Raw genomic sequence first — 21,532 nt, forward strand, 5'->3', positions numbered from 1 at the left:
GTTTGTGGAATAATTTAAAAAGTTTAAAATTTTCATGGATTTTATGGATGTTACAGCTTCTGTTAGTACAAGTTAGAATTTTAGTTTTGTGTCGACCGCATCTTAAAGATTTCTATATTCCAAGTGTGGGAGAGTGGAGACTCTTAGTAGACAAAATTCATGTCAATGTGTAGTTCTCATCCAGATTAATCAAGTTCAAGACTCTCACGTAATTGTTTAATATTTCGATTTCCGTGTTGGGGTTATCGCCAGGTGTTGAATTTGCTTTCGAATTGTCTTAGTTGTGGTTGTGTTAGCAATTTGTAGGGTGTCTTAATGCTTTAGGTTTCTAGGGTGTTGGGAGCCCAAGTTAAGGGTTATGAGGAGAACTTTCCTATCTGTTCTTGTTTGATTTAGATCTAGAAGTCCAAGTCATGACCCAAAGGCCTGATTAGGTTACTTAAGTCTTGTTGGTTTGATGTGTGCTTATGTTAATGGTTAACAGATTAGGGATAAGCCTAAGTGTTGTTAGTGGTTAGCTGATCGAGGGTAAGCTCGAGTGTAGTTAGTGGTTAGAGGATCGAGGGTAAGCCTAAGTGATGTTAGTGGTTAGCGGATTAGTGGTAGGCCTACCTGTTGTTAGTTTTTGGTAGATCAGGGGTAAGCCTGAGTGTTATCAATAGATAGCAAGAGTTGTGTTGATCTGGGTGAGTACAGGGTCTAGTTTAGTATGCTATCAATTGGTTTTATTTGAAGTTTTGTTGATGTATTTATCTTCAGGGTTAAAAATGACAGCAATCAGTCATGGTTTTCGTGTATTATTTTCCCCTAGGTTGGCATGTGGTCGAGAAGATCTCAGACCGATCAAATCTATGGATTTTCGGTCAGCATATTTGATGTGAAGGTTTGTTTAGTCTCGTCTACTAGGCTTTAGTTAGAATTTTTTTCTGGTGCATCGGTATGCGAGGTTGTCAGCTATGGTATTGGTCGTAGATTATTTCTACTCATTATTCGATGGGCGGCGCAAGGTCATGAGGTCTTGGTTGGATTAGGTCTACGAGTTTTGGTCAGTAAGGTTGATAAATAGGGTGGCTTTGTCTACCTGGAGGTATGCATGACTCAGCATCTGCATGCCATGGATAAAGGATTGGGTTCTACTCATCTTGGTTTAGGGATGTCGTGTGAAGATGCTTTTTGCAGGTCGCGTAGTCTCGCTAAAAATTAGTGTTGGCAAAATTGTGATGCGATGGTCAACTATTCAGGAGATGTTGCAATAGATGTGATTTAGACCTTGGAGACTCATCTCTGATTGGATTATGAGCCTAGTTGGGACCATTTTTGGTGATGGATGCAAATGCTTTTCATTCGAGTGGTCTCAGCCCACATTGAAGGACTCGGTTTTTGGAGGACCCACAAGGGGTTCGATAAGTGTTCGACAGTGCAATTAAGAACTTATTTTGAAGACGAAATCAAATTTAAGCGGGGGAGAATTGTAACACTCGTTTTCTAGAATGGATCGATGTAGGGAATTAAGGAGTCAAAAGCATGGGTTTTGGGGAAATCCGGGTATCACGACATGACCATAGGATAGTCATGGTGTAAAGAGTTAAATGGAATTGTGTATCTAGAGGCATGTCACGGCGTGACATAAGTATGGTCACTTCGTGAGGAGAGCTGCAGCCCACGCCCATGATCTTTTAGGGTTTCATTTGTATTTAAACCCCATTAACTTGAATTTAGGGTTCATTATAAACCTCCATCACTCTCAAACCTCATCAACCCTAATGCTAATCCCCATTGATGGTTCTTGCCTCATTTTAGTGGTTTTGATGCTCTTTGAAGGAAGCAAAAATAGATTTGGTGTAAAGATCAAGCAAGCAACAACTTCCCAACTTGGATATCACATTCTTGACCATTTGTAAGGATTCAAGCTTCCACCTTTATGTTTTATTCTCTTATATCTAAGTTGTTCAGTCCTTTTTGTTGCTTGGGTTGATTTGAATGAATGGATGGAATAAATTTGACAACTTTATGATCCTACAGAGTCTCTATTGCATCGTATCTTATGGATCTAAGGATTAGGTGTGGATTGTGAACCTTGCGTGACTTTTAGGTCATTTTTAAGCCTTTTTACCTACGTTGGGTAGAGGACATGCATGGGTCATGCATGTCCATAAAGTTGTCATTTTTATGAACCTTTAGAGTCCCTTAAAGCTTTCAGAAAAGTTAGAGTAGAAGACTTAATGGATTAAGGACTCAAAACATTAAGATGTTTCCTCATACAATGGTTACGATGTGACATAAAGAATGTCACGACATGACGGTGGTGAGTTCCTCGATTAATTTTTCATGATTAGTTTACGACATGACCAAGGTGTTGGGTTTTGAGCATTCTAACACTCCTAAGTGTACATGCAACCCTAAATACCTTGGATCTATGTTTTCTCTATTATACATGCAAATATGAACATCCAAGGCATTATCCTAATCTAGCATACAAAACAATGACTATTGCAAGATAGATTACATACCTCATTGATGTAAAAAGTCTTCATGAAGCTTGAGTGCCTAGTGCCCCAAGTGTGAAATCTAAAATGGTTCACACAACACCAAATACACTTGGAATAACTTGAGAGAATTCTACACTCATGAAAATCGGCTAGCCCTTTCTTACTCTCTCTAGTGGCCGATTTTGGTCAAGAATAAGATGCTTATATAGTTAGGGTTACACCATGTAAACCCTAATTGACACGGCCTTTCATTTCCATGATCCATGGGTACAAAAACACCATGGAGCATCCATGGAGCATCATATGGGTTTTAGCCAACTAGATAATCCATGGAGCATTAGCCCACTATATAAGTATGGATGATTTGTACAATCAACACATATATTTAATTAGTCTTCTTTTGATCACTTAATTAATCCTAGATTAATTCTTGATCAATACTAATTAAATAATCTTATTATTCTTATTATTAATATACTAGAACTTATAATATATTAATAACCATAAGTGTCTTATTTCTCTCATTATAGTCTATCCAAGTGCATGATGCTATACAACCCAAATGGACCATGCCGGGTCGGGTCAAGTCTTACCAATTATAGTTATGGACTTAGACAATAATCCAACAGTCTCCCACTTGGATAAGTCTAAAGCTATTATTGCGTATGACTTTAAGAACCGACCGGCAATCGTAGCTCTCAAAAGCTTTTGTCGAACTTTGACCTTGTAGATGAACTATGACCTTTGTCAATGACTTTTCCATTAGATAAGGGATCATATATTCCTCCATTCTAGATATCATATGGACTAAGACACGGATTATAATCATTCTCTCTGTCCATTTGTTGTTTCCCGATTTCCGATTTATGAGGACTGACTAATTGAACAAATCAAATCAGTCCTGGCCCGGCCGAGCACTTCCATTTGTCATCATCAAATCATCAAGGGGCCCACAGATATCGCTTTTATCCCGAAGGTAAAAGGAATGGATAAACTTCGACTCATATGGCTTGTTCTACTACTTGTTGAATCATACACAAAGGCATGTTTTATAGCACCGAGTTAACAAATGCGTTTTTGTGCAATCAATGTACAACCAACTCATAGTAACAACTCATATCTCTAGGTTTGAAGAATATAGGATATTATCGTCTCATGATCACTTGTGATAAAATCCATGAAGTGATTCCAATGAGCGCGGGTTGAATCCAATACTCAGAACTTATGAGCACTCTTGAGTGTTGTAGCCCTTTGTCTAACACCTTAGACCTCTACAAGCCAACCCATGACAGTCTTAATTCATATCTACTTCCAACATATGACCTACTGTGGATGGTTTGAATAACTTAGTCATTCCGGAAGGATAACCCAGTTTATTCAGGAAGTCAAAACATGCAAAGTGAAACACAATAATAATTGAATCCAATATGGTATCAAAACCTATGAACATAAATAAAACACCTTTTATTTATCACCATATGATTACACATTATTCATTGTATACTGTTTCAGCTATCAACTTTATTCTTGAATTTAAAACAATAGTTGTCCCATGCTCCAAGCATGTACACTATGTTTTCTAAACACTAGTCATGCTATACACCAAGTATGCATACTATGTTTGTCTATGATCTTTACTTTGTGAACTAGATCCATTGAACATAACTTCAATGATTCTCTTTTCACACTCCCAAATCCTTACTGCAAATACAAGAATTCCAAATTCATGTCATTTACTGAGTATTCCAAAGGAGATCAACTCCTTGGACACATCCTTCTTGCATTAAGTTTCCTTAATCTTACACAGATTGAAAATTCTAACTTTAAAACCTTTCCAGATTCCATTTTGACTTATCACTTCAGAACAAGAGTTGCCTCCTTACAGATTATGTCAATATGGTCCTTCTAGAATTATCACTATACTTCCAACTGTCCTTGAGCAACCAATCTTTGGTAAACCTTAGATTGTCCTCGACAATTGTTTAATCCTTTTAGTCATATCCAGTTCTAAACCTTTTCCCTTCTTAATGCCCCAGGCATTTGGAAAATTTTAGAAAGGATGAATATAGCACATGTAATTGATCCTATATCCGAAGCATATGGGACACGATTCATGATGTCTCACATAAAGACTAAACCAGTCTTTTGCTATAACATTTCCATTTCTATTTGCCAAGTTCCGATTATGAAAAGGTATGTCGTAATCATAATCGAATTTAAGAACGCAAATAATGGACCCATATACAGAATTTCCTTATGTTGAGCCATTCCAACATGAAATTCATATATATTTCCTTGACTAAATTATTAAAACCTCACGATCTAAGCTTATATATTTGAGATGAAGTATAATTTCCTCTCCCTTAATTATAGCAAAAACAACTTTTCCCAATCGAAACCTTTTGTTTTCTATAATTAACATTGCTAACTTGCAATACTTATCATAATTATCATGCTCCCACTAACATGATGATTATTAGCATAACACTTATGCTCCCACTAGCTTTGACATGTACTCAGAAATCAGCTGACTTTCTTACCAAAGTTCAGATTTCTAGTGCTAGATTGTTTTGATAAAACTTTATCAAAAACATACATCTTCCCTTAGATAGCACACTTGTGTGTCTAAACAATTATGAAGAGGGATGCCGTAATGATAATGGTTAGACCTTTTTGCCACTTCCCACAAGTCCAGGTTAGTGTGCCGGTAAATCACACACGCTCCACTAACGACTTTGAGAATGCAAATATCACAATTGCTATCTAGCTAAAATCTACTTAGTGAAAGTGTTTCCTCACCATCATTTTCATGAATCGGAGAGAAACCATATGACACTTAGATTTAATGGTGTATGTGTTCTTATCCATGTGAATTATCAAAACCATAGTCACAAGACAAGGATAATGACAAATCCAAACTCATATGGACTGAACTCAATCTTAATTTCTTGCCACCTGGCAGCTCAAGGGCCTGCCATTGCTTCCAAGTTGTTGTGCAACCAATTGAGAACTCTAAGAACTCATATGCAAAGCCAACTTTAATTGGAATGGGCACAGACTATGTCAACACGATAGGTTATAAACCTCAAGTCATGTGTTAGTGAAGAAGTTTAGGTTTTATTCTTGATTAGTTCTTGAGACTTTCAAGACCTTTAAGACTCCCACTGTCCTCTTGACCTATAAGACTCCCTTGTCAAACATCCAAGAGATAGTGTGGATTCTAACCAAGACAAACACTTCACACAATTGGCCTAAGTTGGTCTTTTGTTTTATCCAAAACATCACAACTTACCAATTTCAAATGTACAAGAGTAGAAAACTTTTACTCTTACATTTGACAAGTGTTTTAAACCTTCTTTGAGACATGCCACTCAAGTTACAATCTTGGAGTATGACTCTAAGAATTGTTTTTGGAACTAAGTATGAATCATCTTCTTTATTTAACCACTTCAACAATTCATAGTTCCTCTTCTTAGCTATAAGAAATCACTTAGAGGATGAATTGTGATAAGGTCTCTAAATTATTAAGATGATCATAAAAACTTATACGAGAGTACTCTCCCATCTTTTCAGATTTGAGAAACTTCTATCCTTCTGCCTAATTTGATTCTTCTTATTCGCTCTGCCTTACATTGGAACCTTTTTCCAATGTCTCAGAATTACACTTAAGCTTGTAAGTATAACGATATTTACTGAACTTTAGTAAATTATGACAAATAATCTTATTGATCTTTTGTGGTGAACTTAACCAGTGCACAAGAATGTGTACTCGGTCCCATAGTCCTTTACTTGACTCACACATCCATGTGAACAATTAATTAGTCTTACTTTTCCAATACTTGAAACTTCTCATTCATCATGCTATACAACTTGCATGATTCCAAGTTCAGGTCCAATTGAGACTTGGGTGATGAGAATCTTTCCTTATTTGGTAAATTTAGACATTACCACAAATGAAGGAATCAATTTCATATTACCACTCTTGCTATTAATGGAATCATATAAGCAACAATTTTTCCTCAAATGCCATTGTAAGGATATTTTAAAATAAATAAAATCATCATTTTTCCTTTTATTTTAAAAACTTAGCGGAAAAACATATCCTTACAATCCATATGAAAAACTTGTTGTTATCTATTCCTAAGCAACATCTCATAACTCCTAAGAAGTAGCTCAAGAATCCGATCTTCAAACTACGCGATAGAAATCCATCTACGCAATCAGATTTAGCATATTCATTCTTTAAGTTTCTTCACTTTTCTTGGATTCTTAAAACATCACCATGTGACCCAGTCACATCATGTATCAAGAATCTCATAATAGAAACTTAGCAGAGTTAGATAGTGGACTTTACCTGAAGTAGAGTCAAACTTATTGACTTTAACATCCTTAGGTAAATTTGGCAGCTTCGCAACTAATGACCCTTCCTTTGGCAATATAAACATATGGACCCTTTGATAATGGTACACGGGACTATCACAGACTTAACTTTTCTCTTTACCATTTGGTCAACCGAGTTGACTATGGCCGATCCCTTTCCATTGGGAAGAGAATGCTTTTCTGGATTTCCTGTGTCACTATTGTCAATGTCCATCAAGTTTTAAGGAAGTTGATCTTAACAAATAGATAAGATCATTAAGGGTCTTGTCATAGTCTGTTTCATAGGTGTTCCAAAAGAACTCACTATGTGACTTAGAAAGTGATTGAACCACCAACATTCTCAAGACTTTGACACCCAACTCCCCCGGCTTGTCAATATGTGACTACATCTCCAAGATGTGACCACACCTAGACCTTTACTTGCCAATAGGGCTCGAGTGACCTTAAACTTTTCAAGAACTTGTGGGTTAGGGAGAATAATTAGAGGAGGTGAAAGAAGTATGATTTCCATGGGACATCATCTTCATTTAGGAAAGCTTGTTTCAAGAGATTTGGGAAGATCATAAATGTCTAAACCAGACATGTTTTGGGAGATATTCAAGATAGTTGATCTTAAGTCCTGAATATGACACCCAATATGAAATATTAAGGCTAGGACCCAACAAACTATTTTATAACTTAGAAGAGGGATGCCGTAATCCAGGCTATAAAATATTTGAAGGTAGGTGAATGACGATTCACCAATTTCCACCAAGATAAACGAAATGTATTATTAGGTTTTAATTGGTTTTGAAACTCCTAGATCTTTTGAGATTCATTGAACTGTTCAATGGCATGTTTCAATCTCGAGTGTGCCCTTCAGGTTTTGTGACTGGGATGTCGAGGATCACAAAACAAGGTGTGAAGTAACCATGCAAATTACTTGGTACCCTTAAGTGTTTACCCCTCAATCGATGTGCCGGTTAACCACACACGCTCCATCGATACCATGATAAAAATTAAGTTACTCTTTGCCTACCTTGTTAAATACGAGTTAGTGTGCCGGTTAACCACACACGCTCCACTAACCGAATTAAACAAAGTGCAAAGTGTAATTTCATGGATTAGCACCTTATTCACATTTTCCTAAGTAACTAAGATTGGGTATTTATAAGAGTTTAGTTACTTAGTATTTATCATTAATACTTTTAATGAAGGTAGAATTCTAGTCCTGTCAAACTCGTTCAGCTAACGACCCTCTACCAGTCAAGAAAGCGGTGGGTGAGAGTGGACACCCATTAAGTTGCCATTTTATAGGCAACAACCTTATACCCACCTTATAGACCGGCTTTGTGAATGAGGCGTACTAGTGGTAAGACTGACTTTACTCTTATACATACATATATATATATATATATATATATATATATATATATATATTATTAACTTATAATATTATAAAGTATAAGGGTTCAATTTTAACTTTTAAAATTCTAAGGGCTAACTTGGAATTAAATTATTCATAAGAGAAAACTTTACAAATTCCAAAACTTGAGGGTAAGTTTTGAAACTATTCAAAACTAATTAATTCCATAACTTATGTGTTTAAAGTAGTTTTAATCCAAAAACTCTTCAAGTTCCATAACTTGAGGACAAGTTATGGAAGACTTTAAACTAATAAAAGAATTAACTTTTCTTTATTTTATAACTTATGGAATTAATTAAGGTTACACTTTTTTTTATTATTATTTAATGAAGAGACTCTTGGTCCTCCATAACTTGAGGACAAATTATGAAGTCATAACACCAATTAATTAGAACTAGACTCTTCATTTTGTAACCTTTGCCAACTTTTATGAGTTTTATGAAACTTAAATGTGACTTTTCATATAACTTGAGGATAAGTTACAAAAACACTTTTTAGAATCAACTCTTAGATTAATTTGGATTGAAAACAACTATTTCACTCAAGTTTTCTATTAATCTAAGCAACTCATAAGAACAAGATAATTCAAATCAAACTTTCTCATGTAATTAGTCTAAACCTTAAACTAATACAAAACATGAATCTATTGACAATTATCTTTGAAATTGGATTAGCATGAACATTACCACATCAAAAAACAAGTTTATAAGTTCAAAAACATCTTAGGGTAATGTTCCTAGTCCAATTCCAGCCAAAAAAAAAGTCGAATTTATGCTGTCTGGGGGTCCAACTCGTCGAGTGCACGAACCAACTCGGCGAGTTGGATGCTTTTTGCCTTGGACTCGGCGAGTCTGCTGGGCAGACAGCATCAAAACTCGATTTTTCAGCTCCATTTGCAAGTATAACAAGAAAACAAGCCTAGGCTCTGATACCACTGTTGGGTTTTGAGCATTCTAACACTCCTAAGTGTACATGCAACCCTAAATACCTTGGATCTATGTTTTCTCTATTATACATGCAAATATGAACATCCAAGGCATTATCCTAATCTAGAATACAAAACAATGATTATTGCAAGATAGATTACATACCTCATTGATGTAGAAAGTCTTCATGAAGCTTGAGTGCCTAGTGCCCCAAGTGTGACACCTCAAATGGTTCACACAACACCAAATACACTTGGAATAACTTGAGAGAATTCTACACTCATGAAAATCGGCTAGCCCTTTCTTACTCTCTCTAGTGGCCGATTTTGGTCAAGAATAAGATGCTTATATAGTTAGGTTACACCATGTAAACCCTAATTGACATGGCCTTTCATTTCCATGATCCATGGGTAGAAAAACACCATGGAGCATCATATGGGTTTTAGCCCAACTAGATAATCCATGAAGCATTAGCCCACTATATAAGTGTGGATGATTTGTACAATCAATCCATATATTTAACTAGTCTTCTTTTGATCACTTAATTAATCCTAGATTAATTCTTGATCAATACTAATTAAATAAACTTATTATTCTTATTATTAATATACTAGAACTTATAATATATTAATAACCATAAGTGTCTTATTTCTCTCATTATAGTCTATCCAAGTGCATGATGCCATGCAACCCAAATGGACCATGCTGGGTCGGGTCAAGTCTTACCAATTATAGTTATGGACTTAGACATTAATCCAACACAAGAATGGGGTCACATCATGATGTCTTCTATTTCAGTAGTTTGTGACCGAGTTAGTAAAGTTGGTGTGTGACCAATTTTGGAAATAGGATAAATATGTTCTCATGATGTGATTAAGGACTGGTCACGATGTGAGGGTCAACTATTCGTAATGTTGAATGTTGACCTTGACCATTGACCATTAACCGTTGACTTTTTGACTACTTTAACTTTTGGTCAAACTTGAAGGAATTAGGTTATTGATTAAGGTCCTTCAGTGTTTTGGTCAGTCGGCTCACAGGAGCAATCAATATAGAGAGTGAGTGTGTCACGATGTTTCTTGGGTCTCCGATTCAGGTGCGTTTCCTCACTATACTACGTGTTTATAGTATATATCCTTCTATTTTAGGATATAGGAGTAGTTGTATGTTGGTTAGAGTGACATTAGGTTGTTTATCGTCTAGTGGAGTGCCCTAGGGCTTTATGTAGCCACCTAGGATATCCTGAGAGCTCTTGATCTAACCTTTATTTCTTGTTCCTTGTTTGGTTGTAGCTCTAGAGTAGGATCATTTATTCGAATGTCTATCTCACCTCTAGTTACATATAGCTATACATTCCTTGGAAATTTACCAGTAGTGATGTGTGGTAGTGAGTTGTTAAATAAGTAGATTCATGTAGATAGATGCCTATGCTTATGTGTTATATTGATTGCTTGTTTGATTGTATATGTCGACATATTATGATGGGTTAGGTTGAGGCGGTCCTACTTCGTGTTGTAGACCAAGATACCAGGTGCGGTTCGGCTTTAAGCCTTATACAAAGGAAGGGAACCAGTCACGGAATGGAGGCCCGAGTAAGCGGTTGGGTTGAGGCAGTAGGCCAATAAACCCGAGAGCATTCCAACTTTATGTTGTAGGCTCATGGGCAATTTTGTTTTAAGGATTGTGGGCACGATGTGCATGCATTGTATGTGTATTGTGGTGTGTGGTATTTTGGGGGAACTCACAAAGCTTTGGCTTACAGTTGTAGATTAAATATTTTTCAAGTACCAGTGGTGATTATGGGAAGGCGAATGTTTGACTGTACACATTCATCAATAGCAATGGAGATTCCGCATTTACTATATTACTCTGCTTTTAAACAATGTACTTTGGAGCAAATGGTTTTCTTGGATTATATTTATGAGAAGTTTTACCATAATTAAAAAGGAAATATTTTGTTGTGAAAACGGGACATTACACAAATCCAATTTCTCCACTGAATCCAAAAAAATCGAAACACTGTTCTGAACATTTGAAATTCTCCATAACCATTCGTTTGGATCTACAATTTTTTTTTCCTTTATGGTTCTCGGTTCTTCAATTTTGTACAAGACCCGAAAATACAATTATAAGGGGCTTAGTGAATTGCTTTTTTATGCTATTGGGACTACATGATATGCATAGAAAACTGAAGTTGTTAAAGATTGAATGAATCGAAATCCTTTTTATTTCACGACAAACCTAAATCAAATATCGAAGTCAATTTTGACTTTTAATTTTACTATAGGAACAATATAATTGATTCAGACTTTCAATTCAGTTTTTGATCACAGATAGTATCATCTTGGTATATCCATTTCTCAAATTATATCCACCCTTTATTTGAAAATTTCAATTTTATTAATCAATACAAGAACTATGAGTCACTAAATCGATTTAATCAAGAGTATCAACAAAGAATTTGAATATCGATTATCTTTTGTTGGTACTAGATACACCATTTCTCCGACAATAGATTGTGGGGAGACATAAACCTTGCAAATTTGATTTTTAAGGCCCTTCAAATCGAAGGAAGAAATGGAAACCGGGAAATCGATGGAATACACTTATGACTCGGTTTCAACCTCCATAAATTGAACAATGATGTAGAGGTTCTTACCATCAATGATGTCACCAGCCAAATACAACCATGGAGATTATAGTTAAATATCCAGGTGAAAACCACACACAGAACATCCGATTCTTCTTATTATCTACTTTCAATTCTCCCTTCTCTCATTGTAAAATGATTTGTAGGTTTGATTTTCCCTTAGTCGATGCTCAAGCAAGGTCGATTCATCATTAATTACCTCTGACAGCCAGTTCCTTGGTGGTTGACACACACACACACATACAAATCGATACCTTGATCTTCATCAGGTATTTGTTTTGAATTATTAGGTTTTTTAGTTGCTTTTGGATATTTGATATCCTCCTAGTTTTTTTTTTTTTTTTTTTTTTTGTTGAAGTTAATAAAGAGCAGTGGAACACATGGGAGCTTTGGAATCGATTATTCTTGAATGTTTTGATGACCTCGATCATATGAAGAAGAGAACCACTTTCAGATTTATAGCCAAGAATTTTATGGTTGATTATAGGTTCAAAAGGCCATGAGAGAAGGAGGGAGGGAAGGAGTCATAAGAACTATTTGTGTGAAAAAAATGGTATTTTTATTATTTCATAAGCATTTAAAAAAATATGTTAACAAAGTTAACCGTAAGAACTATTGGTATGCAATGTTTCATACAACTGCCTTAAATAAAAAAAAAATGTTTCGTAAAACTGTTTTACTGAAAAATTAACAAGCAAAAAGGACAGTTTGTAAACTTTTGTTTGGGTTAAATATATAACTATTAATAAGTAACATCAACTTCGATTTGTTATTTTTGATGAAAAACTCCTATAGGCATTGGTCAAAACTTGATGTGAATGCCCAAACATATATTCCTACTTTCATTTCATCAATTATTTTACTTTCATAACGACCATTGCTTTCCTCGTCACGTGCTGAGAGAGTAGAACTACAGAAATGTGAAATATGCAGACAGAGGAAAGAGGAAGAGAGAGAAAGACTGACACAAACTTCCAGTAGAGGTCATAATTAAATAGCTCAGATTCCAATTTCACTCACCAGTTTCAAGATCAAAACTCGAAACAACTAACGTGAGAATCTATTCTAAAATAAAAATGCAGGCCCGCAATACCATGTAGTAGTACATCTCCGTAAACCACACGCTTACATCTCCCAATCCATCGGCGCCGGAGGTGGTGGTGATGAAAAAGAAGCACCCGGTGGTAACCCATAGTTAAGTCTGTGATTTCTTTCTTCTATACTCATTCAGAGAGATAAAGATGGAGAAGAAGAAGCGATTGGTAAAAATATGGGATGTGAAACATATGTTCGAAAGCAGTCTCATTATCTTTTTCATAATAGGAGCACTCACTACCACCGCCGTGTATTATGTCAACACCGACGAACAATACACCACTCCGGCGAGTCCGGCTACCATAGCTCACAGTCCTAGTGTTTACGATTCTTTAGAAGGGTGTGATTTGTTCTCCGGCAAATGGGTTCACGACAACGATTCTTATCCTCTATACAAAGAACAAGAATGCCCTTATATTCCTGGTGAGTTTGCTTGTGGACAATATGGAAGAATGGATTCCAAGTATCAACAATGGAGATGGCAACCCCATGCTTGCAACCTTCCAAGGTCCCGACATTACTTGTGATTTCAAATTATGTTATGAATTTTTTTATTTCATTGTTGAATATGTATACATGTGTAGATTTGATGCCAAACAAGTTCTTGAGAAGCTAAGGGGTAAACGAATAATGTTTGTCGGAGATTCAGTGAATAGGAACCAATGGGTGTCGATTGTTTGTATGCTTCAAGCTGTCATTCCTCCAGGGAGGAAGAAGATGCACAAGATCCAGGAAGTTAAACAAGTTCAGGATGTCTCGTTGCTCACCTTCAAAGCATTTGTAAGTATTCAATCACGTAATACTATTATTTTTGTGATAAGTTATGGTTTCTAGTTAATTTATTGGTTGATAAGTGAGTGAACAACTTCTCGATAGTGTTGGTTGTGTTAAAGTAGCATAAAAACTTACCTACTAAACATCTATAACTATAGTCTTGTCAACAACCATAATGTTACTTCCCACTAGTTTAAGAAAAAACAAAAATGTAGTTGAAATGATTTTTAACCGGTGTAACAAAACTAAAATTATTAATTGATGTAATTGTGAAAACTAGAAAAATGAAAATCGAATTGTATTGAATATATATATATATATATATATATATATATATATATATATATATATATATATATATATATATATATATATATATATATATATATATATATATATATATTCCAAAATGAGCTTTTATAACACATTCAACTACCCCTAGGAAGAAGCAATGAAAACAAGTGCATTGGGATAAGATATATTGTTGGCGTATATAGAATCTACCACACATTATTTTCACAGGATTTTAATATAGATATGCATTTAAACTGTAAAAATAAATAGTACGTGTTACCATTTAGTAAAAACCTAAAGGTGTATATTATTCGAGAAAAATAGAAGGGTTGAATACATATTTATAGTATAGTAGGAAGTGTCAGAAGTTGTCTAAAATCTGGAAACTGTACTGTTATTTTCATTAATGCTTATGTATAATGATTAATGCATGTATAGACGTTTTTGTCTATGCCAAGTTGCTATAAATTTTTATGGTTGAGCTAGTACCCGAGATACCATCCAAACTTATTTGAAATCATGATCGTTTCATTTATATCATACTGATTTGCCCATATGTGTTACTATCATGATAAAGAGCTATAAAGCCCTTATGCATGTGTAAGGCTAGGTGTGAAAGGTTTTATGGATTTGTAAGGTGTGAAAGCTAAGATTATAGTGACATGAAATGATAAGTATGAAAGATAGAGTGATGATAATATACAATAACTAATTCTAGATTTCTATAATGTAGCAACTTTTTCTTCGTCGCAATAAAAAAATAGTCGTAAATGTAAGGGGTTTCTTATAACCATTATACTATACCAATATTGTTAACGAAGAATATTGCGATATGTGGGGTTCAATAGAAACTATATTAATACTAAGATATAATTCTTTCAAGAGAGTGAGAATGTAACAATCTACATCTTTAGTCTTTAGAAATAGACCCTATTCGGCTATTCATTGTTGAGTATATGATACATTTAATGATGAATAATATGTAAGTTGATTAACACGTGACATAAGTCAATGTCATGTATGGCAGTTGGCACTTTTTAAAAAATGGAAAGCAAAGTGAACAGTGAACACTAGGAATTTGGAAACTAGAAATGGGCTTGATGGGCTTATAGTTTTAGAAAATTAGAAGTTGTATCAAATTAAAATTAAGAGGGTGGTAATTAGAGGTGACCGAAAAAACCGGTTCACAAACCGAACCGGTCAGTGAACCGGAAACCGGTTTACCTCCGAACCGGTTCAGGCATGAACCGAACCTCCGGACCGAACCAATTCGCCATTTTGACCGTGTGATCCGGTTTCGAACCGGTTTTTTGATCCGATTTTGATCCGGTTTTGAACCGGTTTTTTGCGTCGAACCGGTTTTGAACCATTCCTATTTTCCACTTATTAGCCCAAAAACAAAAAAAAAAAAAAAATTAGAAAACCTTATTTGCGTCGAACCGGTTTTTTGATCCGGTTTTTTACCGATTTTCTGAACCGGTTTTCGTTGAACCGGTTTCTAATAAACCGAACCGATTTACATATGTTCGGATATTTTTGGATGTGAACCGGTTTGGAACCGAACTGGTTTTGGTGTGAACCGATTTTGACTACTTGGACTTGAACCGAACCGGTTTTCTGAACCGGTCCGGTTCATAAAAAAAAAGCGGTTTTTGCATGCCTATTGGTAATGATCTATCCAATTGGTAAGATGAATTATCTTGTTGCGTACATAAACAGTTGTAATAGTGCAAAAATAATAATTTTTTTAATAGGAATTTATAACAATACCTTTTCAGTCAAATAAACATAAAAAATTAACATATTGTATGAAGTTTTTCAGAACATAGTTTTTTCACGTAAATCTATAATATCTTTGCAATCATTTTTTTTCAGGGCTAGGTTTTTATTTATTATTCTGTTAATTAAAAAATTGGCTGGTTTGCTTAATATAACGTAAAATGGATATATAAACATTCAAAACTTGTAAATCATAATTTAAAATGTAATAAAAGTATTAATAAGAAGTTAATAATTTGGTAAGTTTGGAAATATATAATATTAAAAACTAAGTATTACAAAATAATTAGTAATATATTGTTAAATACTACTTAGTTAGTTATATTGATTTTTATTAAAAAATGATATGGTGAGATTAAAATTGTTAGTATCTATAAATAAGATTAGTAGAAAAGCTTTACTATGATATATCGTAATTTATTAACTAAAGGTAACCTTTTGTTTGATAAGCTAGTTGAGATAATTTATTTATAAGCTACAATCTAGTTTTTTGGCTACCACTTTAAACACAACCATAATATGTGCGAGTTAACAATAGAATGTTTCTTATTTGTAATAAAATCTACAAATGTGACATTGTATGAAATTGAAACTTTAATACTTTCAAAACAATTTTTAAAGTTTTGCAAATAAGACATTATGATGTCAACTTAGGACGTATGTAAAGTAGATTTTTGTAGGCGTCTGACAAATAAAAGTTAGTAAGAACATTCATAGAGGTGAAAACAATAAAATGTGCACTAAGTTGTTGAAATGTGAACCCAAATCTTCTTTCTTTGGGGGTTATTCAGTTGCTTGGTTTCCAAGTTTTTAGGATTAGAAATTAAAACATTATTGGTAGATATAAACTGTTTGTATTATTTATGATTCTAATTTCTCAGCTTATAAATATAGGCTTACTTTAATCATTCTAACCATCATAAATTATCATCTCCTCTCTGTAACAACTATATACCGTTTTCCTTTTATTCATTTTATCAGATTTATTAATAACACAAGTCTAGTCCCTTATGGTTTTCCAAAAGGATTTTCACCCAAAATTTTGAGTTCTTGGATGTTCTAATTCCTCATGTTGTAACTTTCTAAAAATATTAAGTAAAAATTTCATATTTCAAACAACAAAAATAATTCATTCATTTGTTCAAAAGAAAATCAAAGTATCATGTATTCTCAATATCAGAGTGAAATAATAAAATGAATAGTGGAAATAAAACTTGAGAGGATGCAGTGCGAACAAACCGAGCCTTCTGTTTGAAACTAAAAGAACCTGATACAATAAACATAACCATAAGTACGAAGATTAGTGAGTTCACCAAAATATCAAATAAACATATGAGCCCACCCATAACATATCGAGCCTGCCCATTCAATTCAAACGGGCCCCACCAACCTACAACATGGTTTAGTTCGATTTTATTCCTACACCTTCACAGGCCTAAATCGAGTTTTTAATTAAACCTACAACCTACAACATGGTTTAGTCGATTTTCTTTCAACATAATTACATATATAATTAATTTTATCTAAAAGTGTTATAGGGTTCAAATCAATTCTTGTAAACCTTTTAAGGTGATACCCAGCTTTCCTGATAAACTTGCAAAATTGACAACTTTAGGTATTACTTCCATTTCTATAATTTTGAAATTCCCATATATCCATATCCCTGCTTTTTTCAACCACTTATTAAAAGATATGTCCTCTAATTATGTAGCATCGTCTTGGCAAACACACAAAAAAAAAAAAATGAAATTGAACCCTTCAGCTCACACCATCAAAGACATTTTTGAAGATGTGCACTCAAATTTGTGAGGGCCATACTATCACTTAGAATTATTACTAGATTTGATGCCAATTATGTTGTCCAAGTTTGAGCACTTTTCAAGCTTGTTTGGTATTCAAGTTTAATTCTTGGTTGCTGTGATATGTGATTTGTACCTCACTTTTTATGGGATTGGAGTTTCTCTATTAAAGATGGAGTTCGTTTCATGGTGGAGTTTACAGAAATGTAAGTCGAATTCTCCCCATATGGGAGTTATTCGGTTCCTTGGTTTACAAAGTCTTTGAGATTAGGAAATGTTAACATTTATTTGGTAATTAGAATTCTTTTCATTATTATAGGGTTCAAGTTTCTTAGATTAAAAAATGTTGGTTTAGTTCTTAAAAATTATATAGTGTGAAAAGTCATATTCGCATTTTGTTTTGCCAATAAAATCTTGTAACAAACACTATATCGGTATTAACAAAATTATCATGAGAAAAACAATATTGAAATTTGGATGTTAGTTAACGGGTTATGGTTACACATTTGTGTCGTTATTCCGCTAACCATAATAACTCTTGACAATAACAAAACTTTTACATAAACTTGTACTACCAATCATAATTAACGTGACAGCTTTAGTTACATTTCATTACATATTTGAAATTCATAAAGTCTACATGATAGATTTATATATATGAGGTTGCATTGTGAGTTGCTGAGTCTGATTGTTTCTGGACACGGTCCTTTTTTCAAAAATTCGGATAATTTTTTTTACAACGAGTAAATGAACATAGTTTTGGAGACCCTTTTTCAAATATCAGGATTCATAATGTTTGTATAACTTCAATAACAAATGATATGTGTTGCCATAGAACTGCTTTTGAATCCAAAAACTATTATTCAAAACATAAAAGGAAAAGATTATCATGATTTAGGTATTATACAAATATTTTCTTTGTTGGTGTGAAGTACATGTTTTAATTTATACCAATTTTAAAGACATTTTTTCCTAACAAAATTCAAAACACCCATTTATACTCTTATAATTGCAACTTAGTGTCAAGGGCATCGATAAGCAACTCATAATAGTGCTTACATATTTGAATCATGAGTGGGAAAACGACTACGTAACCATATTACATGGGGTTTATGCTTTCACTATCTTTGAATTCATAGGTTTATAATAATATAATTACTTCTATGTTTATATTAATGCAGGATTATGACGTTTCGATTGACTTCTATTGGGCTCCATTGTTGGTTGAATCTAATGCGGATCACCCAACAAAACATAAAAGAACTGATCGCGTAGTTCATATCCACTCGATAGAGAAACATGCAAAAAATTGGGTTAATGCAGATGTGTTAGTTTTTAACTCATATCTTTGGTGGGGGACACCTACACTAAAAATCTTGTGAGTTCATACTTCCAAGATTCACATTAGTCATGATAGTTTGAATTAATAAGCTATAATATTTGTCATCGTTAGGTATGATTCACTTGAAGATTCTACAAAATACAACGTAGTCACCAACCATCGTGCCTATAAAATGGTTCTAAGAATATGGTCAAAATGGGTGCGTACTCATATAAACCATGCAAGGACTCAATCCTACTTCATGAGTATGACTGCAACACACCACAAGTAATATATCTTTAACTTTGTTTTTTTGGTTTCTAAAAATTATTAGATTTTTAGTTTATGATCTATAATAAATGACAATTTTTGCTTTTTTTTTTTTGTACGTTTACGTTCAGGGGCATAGATTGGGGCATGCAAGACAATGACAATTGTTTAAATGAGACGGAGCCAGTAACAAAAGAACACTTTTGGGAAAGTGGTTCAGATTTAAAAATGATGAGAACATTAGAGTTGACATTAAAGAATTTAAAAGAAAGAGGGGTTGATGTGAAAATGGTGAATATAACACAATTGACACAATATAGGAAAGATGGGCATCCATCTATTCATAGGTTGTTCTATTCTAATTTGAAAGCAAAACAACTATCCAATCCTTCACGTTATGCTGATTGTACACATTGGTGCCTTCCAGGTGTCCCAGATATTTGGAATGAGCTACTCTTAGCTTATATTCTTCGAGGACTAAAATAAAATTTATTTCTTTGGACAAAGTCGTATATATAGTAATATGTAAACTTCAAGTAGATTAATTTGTTATTGTGGTTTACTGTGAAACATGAATCTTATAAATATATAGTGATCATCCTCATTGGAATGTGCTTGTTTATGTTGTGGCTTAATTAAAATTCTTAAATGTTCACGAAAGAAAAATGTTCATTCATTCCTAATATGTTTCTAAATATTTAACCTTTTATATAGGTGTAGATAATTTGACGTACATTGTAAAATTTTGGAAAATTAAAATTGACACAAATTTACTAAAATTAAGAAGTTATCTAATCACATGAATATTTAAAAAAAAACGGAAATGCAGTGAATAATTTGAGAAAATTGAAGGTCTAAAGAACGAAATTTGAGGCCTAAAAATGGGCAAACTATAAGATTCTAAAAATTGAGAGTAACATATTCATTCGGTTAGTTACTCTAAAAAATTTAACAAATTGTATAGAAATTTTTATCTTTATTCTAATAAAAAAATAGTTTTTAGAATATATATTCTTTTTTCTTTTGTTAACCCGTGTTTTTGTTTTCTACTCAAACCATGTATTTATCTATGTTATCGATCTTGTTCTTAACAACTACAATTCCATCAAATCAGGTACATAATTAAGTCTATTACCCTGTGCAGCACAAGAAATCAGCATAAAATCAGATAATTGTATGGATTTCCCTCCTTGAAATTATACACACTATGACTTGATACTATGCTATTAGGCTACAAAGTATAGTCACTACATAATAGAAAAGTGTTGTCGGATCTGCATCGCATCATTTCTACTATATGTAGTACCACACTACTACCCTTGGAAATAGTTACCACTCCACTATCATTATACTTTTTTTTTAATATTAAACCAAATAAAGAAACATAATTTATAAAATTAAATAACATTTAACTAATTTTGTAACACCGTAAATTTCAAAACAAATTTTTCAAATTTTTATAAAACATAATTCATTTAATATTCATAAAACAACTATATTTAATTATCCAATTCAAGTAAATACAAAATCCCAAGATCACAAATGTATAAACTTCGTGCGTGTGTACGGATCAAGTCGGCGCCTTCCCGCGATCGTCACTAGTACCTGAAACAATAACATCAAACACTGTAAGCACAAAGCTTAGTGAGTTCCCCAAAATACCACATATAACACATATTAGCCACTCGAGGCTATAACTTTGTGGGTCCGTGCACCCAAACTCTGTAAACCCTCAGGTTCTAACTCTGTAAACACACACAGCATAAATCACATAGAAATAATGCAGTACAACATATAACATACATAGCATACAAATACTCTATCACATAACTCTGGTTACCTACTCAAGGTAAAGTATAGTGAGAAGACTTACCTCGCGTGTCTCGGTAAGTTGTGAATCCTGAAATCACTAGTGCTCGATCTCCCGAGCTAAAGTCCTCCTAAATCACAATACATCTCTAATTAACACTTTCCCAACTAAGGTTGACTACTCTTTAATAAGTCAACTTAGATCAACGGTTAACGGTCAACTTTGACCCGACTCGACGAGTGCACTATAGCGACTCAGCGAGTCTGAGCGTATACACTGATTTCCCTGAAATCCTCCGTTGACACGTCGAGTATTCTCTTTAACTTGACGAGTTCCACCTGGCATGAGTTGTGGGGCCACCATGACTCAACTCGCCGAGTCTCAAGAACAACTCGGCGAGTCCAGCTTGACTCAGTCCACCTGTCCACTCTGACTTCCCCCTGACTCACTGAGTCAACCCTCCCCAACTCGGCAAGACCACTCGCTGTGTGGTCGGGCATTATTCATACTACTCGTCGAGTCTGTTCTTCGGACTTAACG

At 34.1% G+C, this 21,532-nt stretch overlaps 1 protein-coding gene across 3 annotated transcripts; it reads left to right on the top strand.

Annotated features, from left to right (window-relative positions):
* The first annotated feature begins 12,727 nt into the window (after positions 1-12,727).
* On the top strand, positions 12,728-19,721 carry LOC145013132 (protein trichome birefringence-like 34). Of its 3 annotated transcripts, none has more exons than XM_078971936.1 (6): positions 12,728-12,833; positions 12,933-13,453; positions 13,530-13,725; positions 18,773-18,969; positions 19,045-19,200; positions 19,314-19,721. In XM_078971936.1, exons 2-6 carry the CDS (start codon positions 13,092-13,094, stop codon positions 19,666-19,668), a joined length of 1,266 nt encoding a protein of 421 aa, XP_078828062.1. In that variant the 5' UTR covers positions 12,728-12,833; positions 12,933-13,091; the 3' UTR covers positions 19,669-19,721. The 3 variants fall into 3 exon arrangements, with proteins under 3 accessions (XP_078828062.1, XP_078828064.1, XP_078828063.1); XM_078971938.1 differs by lacking the exon at positions 12,728-12,833 and having other exon boundaries at positions 12,843-13,453; positions 19,314-19,529; positions 19,610-19,721; XM_078971937.1 differs by lacking the exon at positions 12,728-12,833 and having other exon boundaries at positions 12,843-13,453; positions 18,773-18,918.
* Positions 19,722-21,532: the final 1,811 nt, after the last annotated feature.

Source organism: Lactuca saligna, chromosome 8, assembly GCF_052625555.1.
Source record: "Lactuca saligna cultivar CGN05327 chromosome 8, ASM5262555v1, whole genome shotgun sequence".
Lineage (NCBI taxonomy): Eukaryota > Viridiplantae > Streptophyta > Magnoliopsida > Asterales > Asteraceae > Lactuca > Lactuca saligna.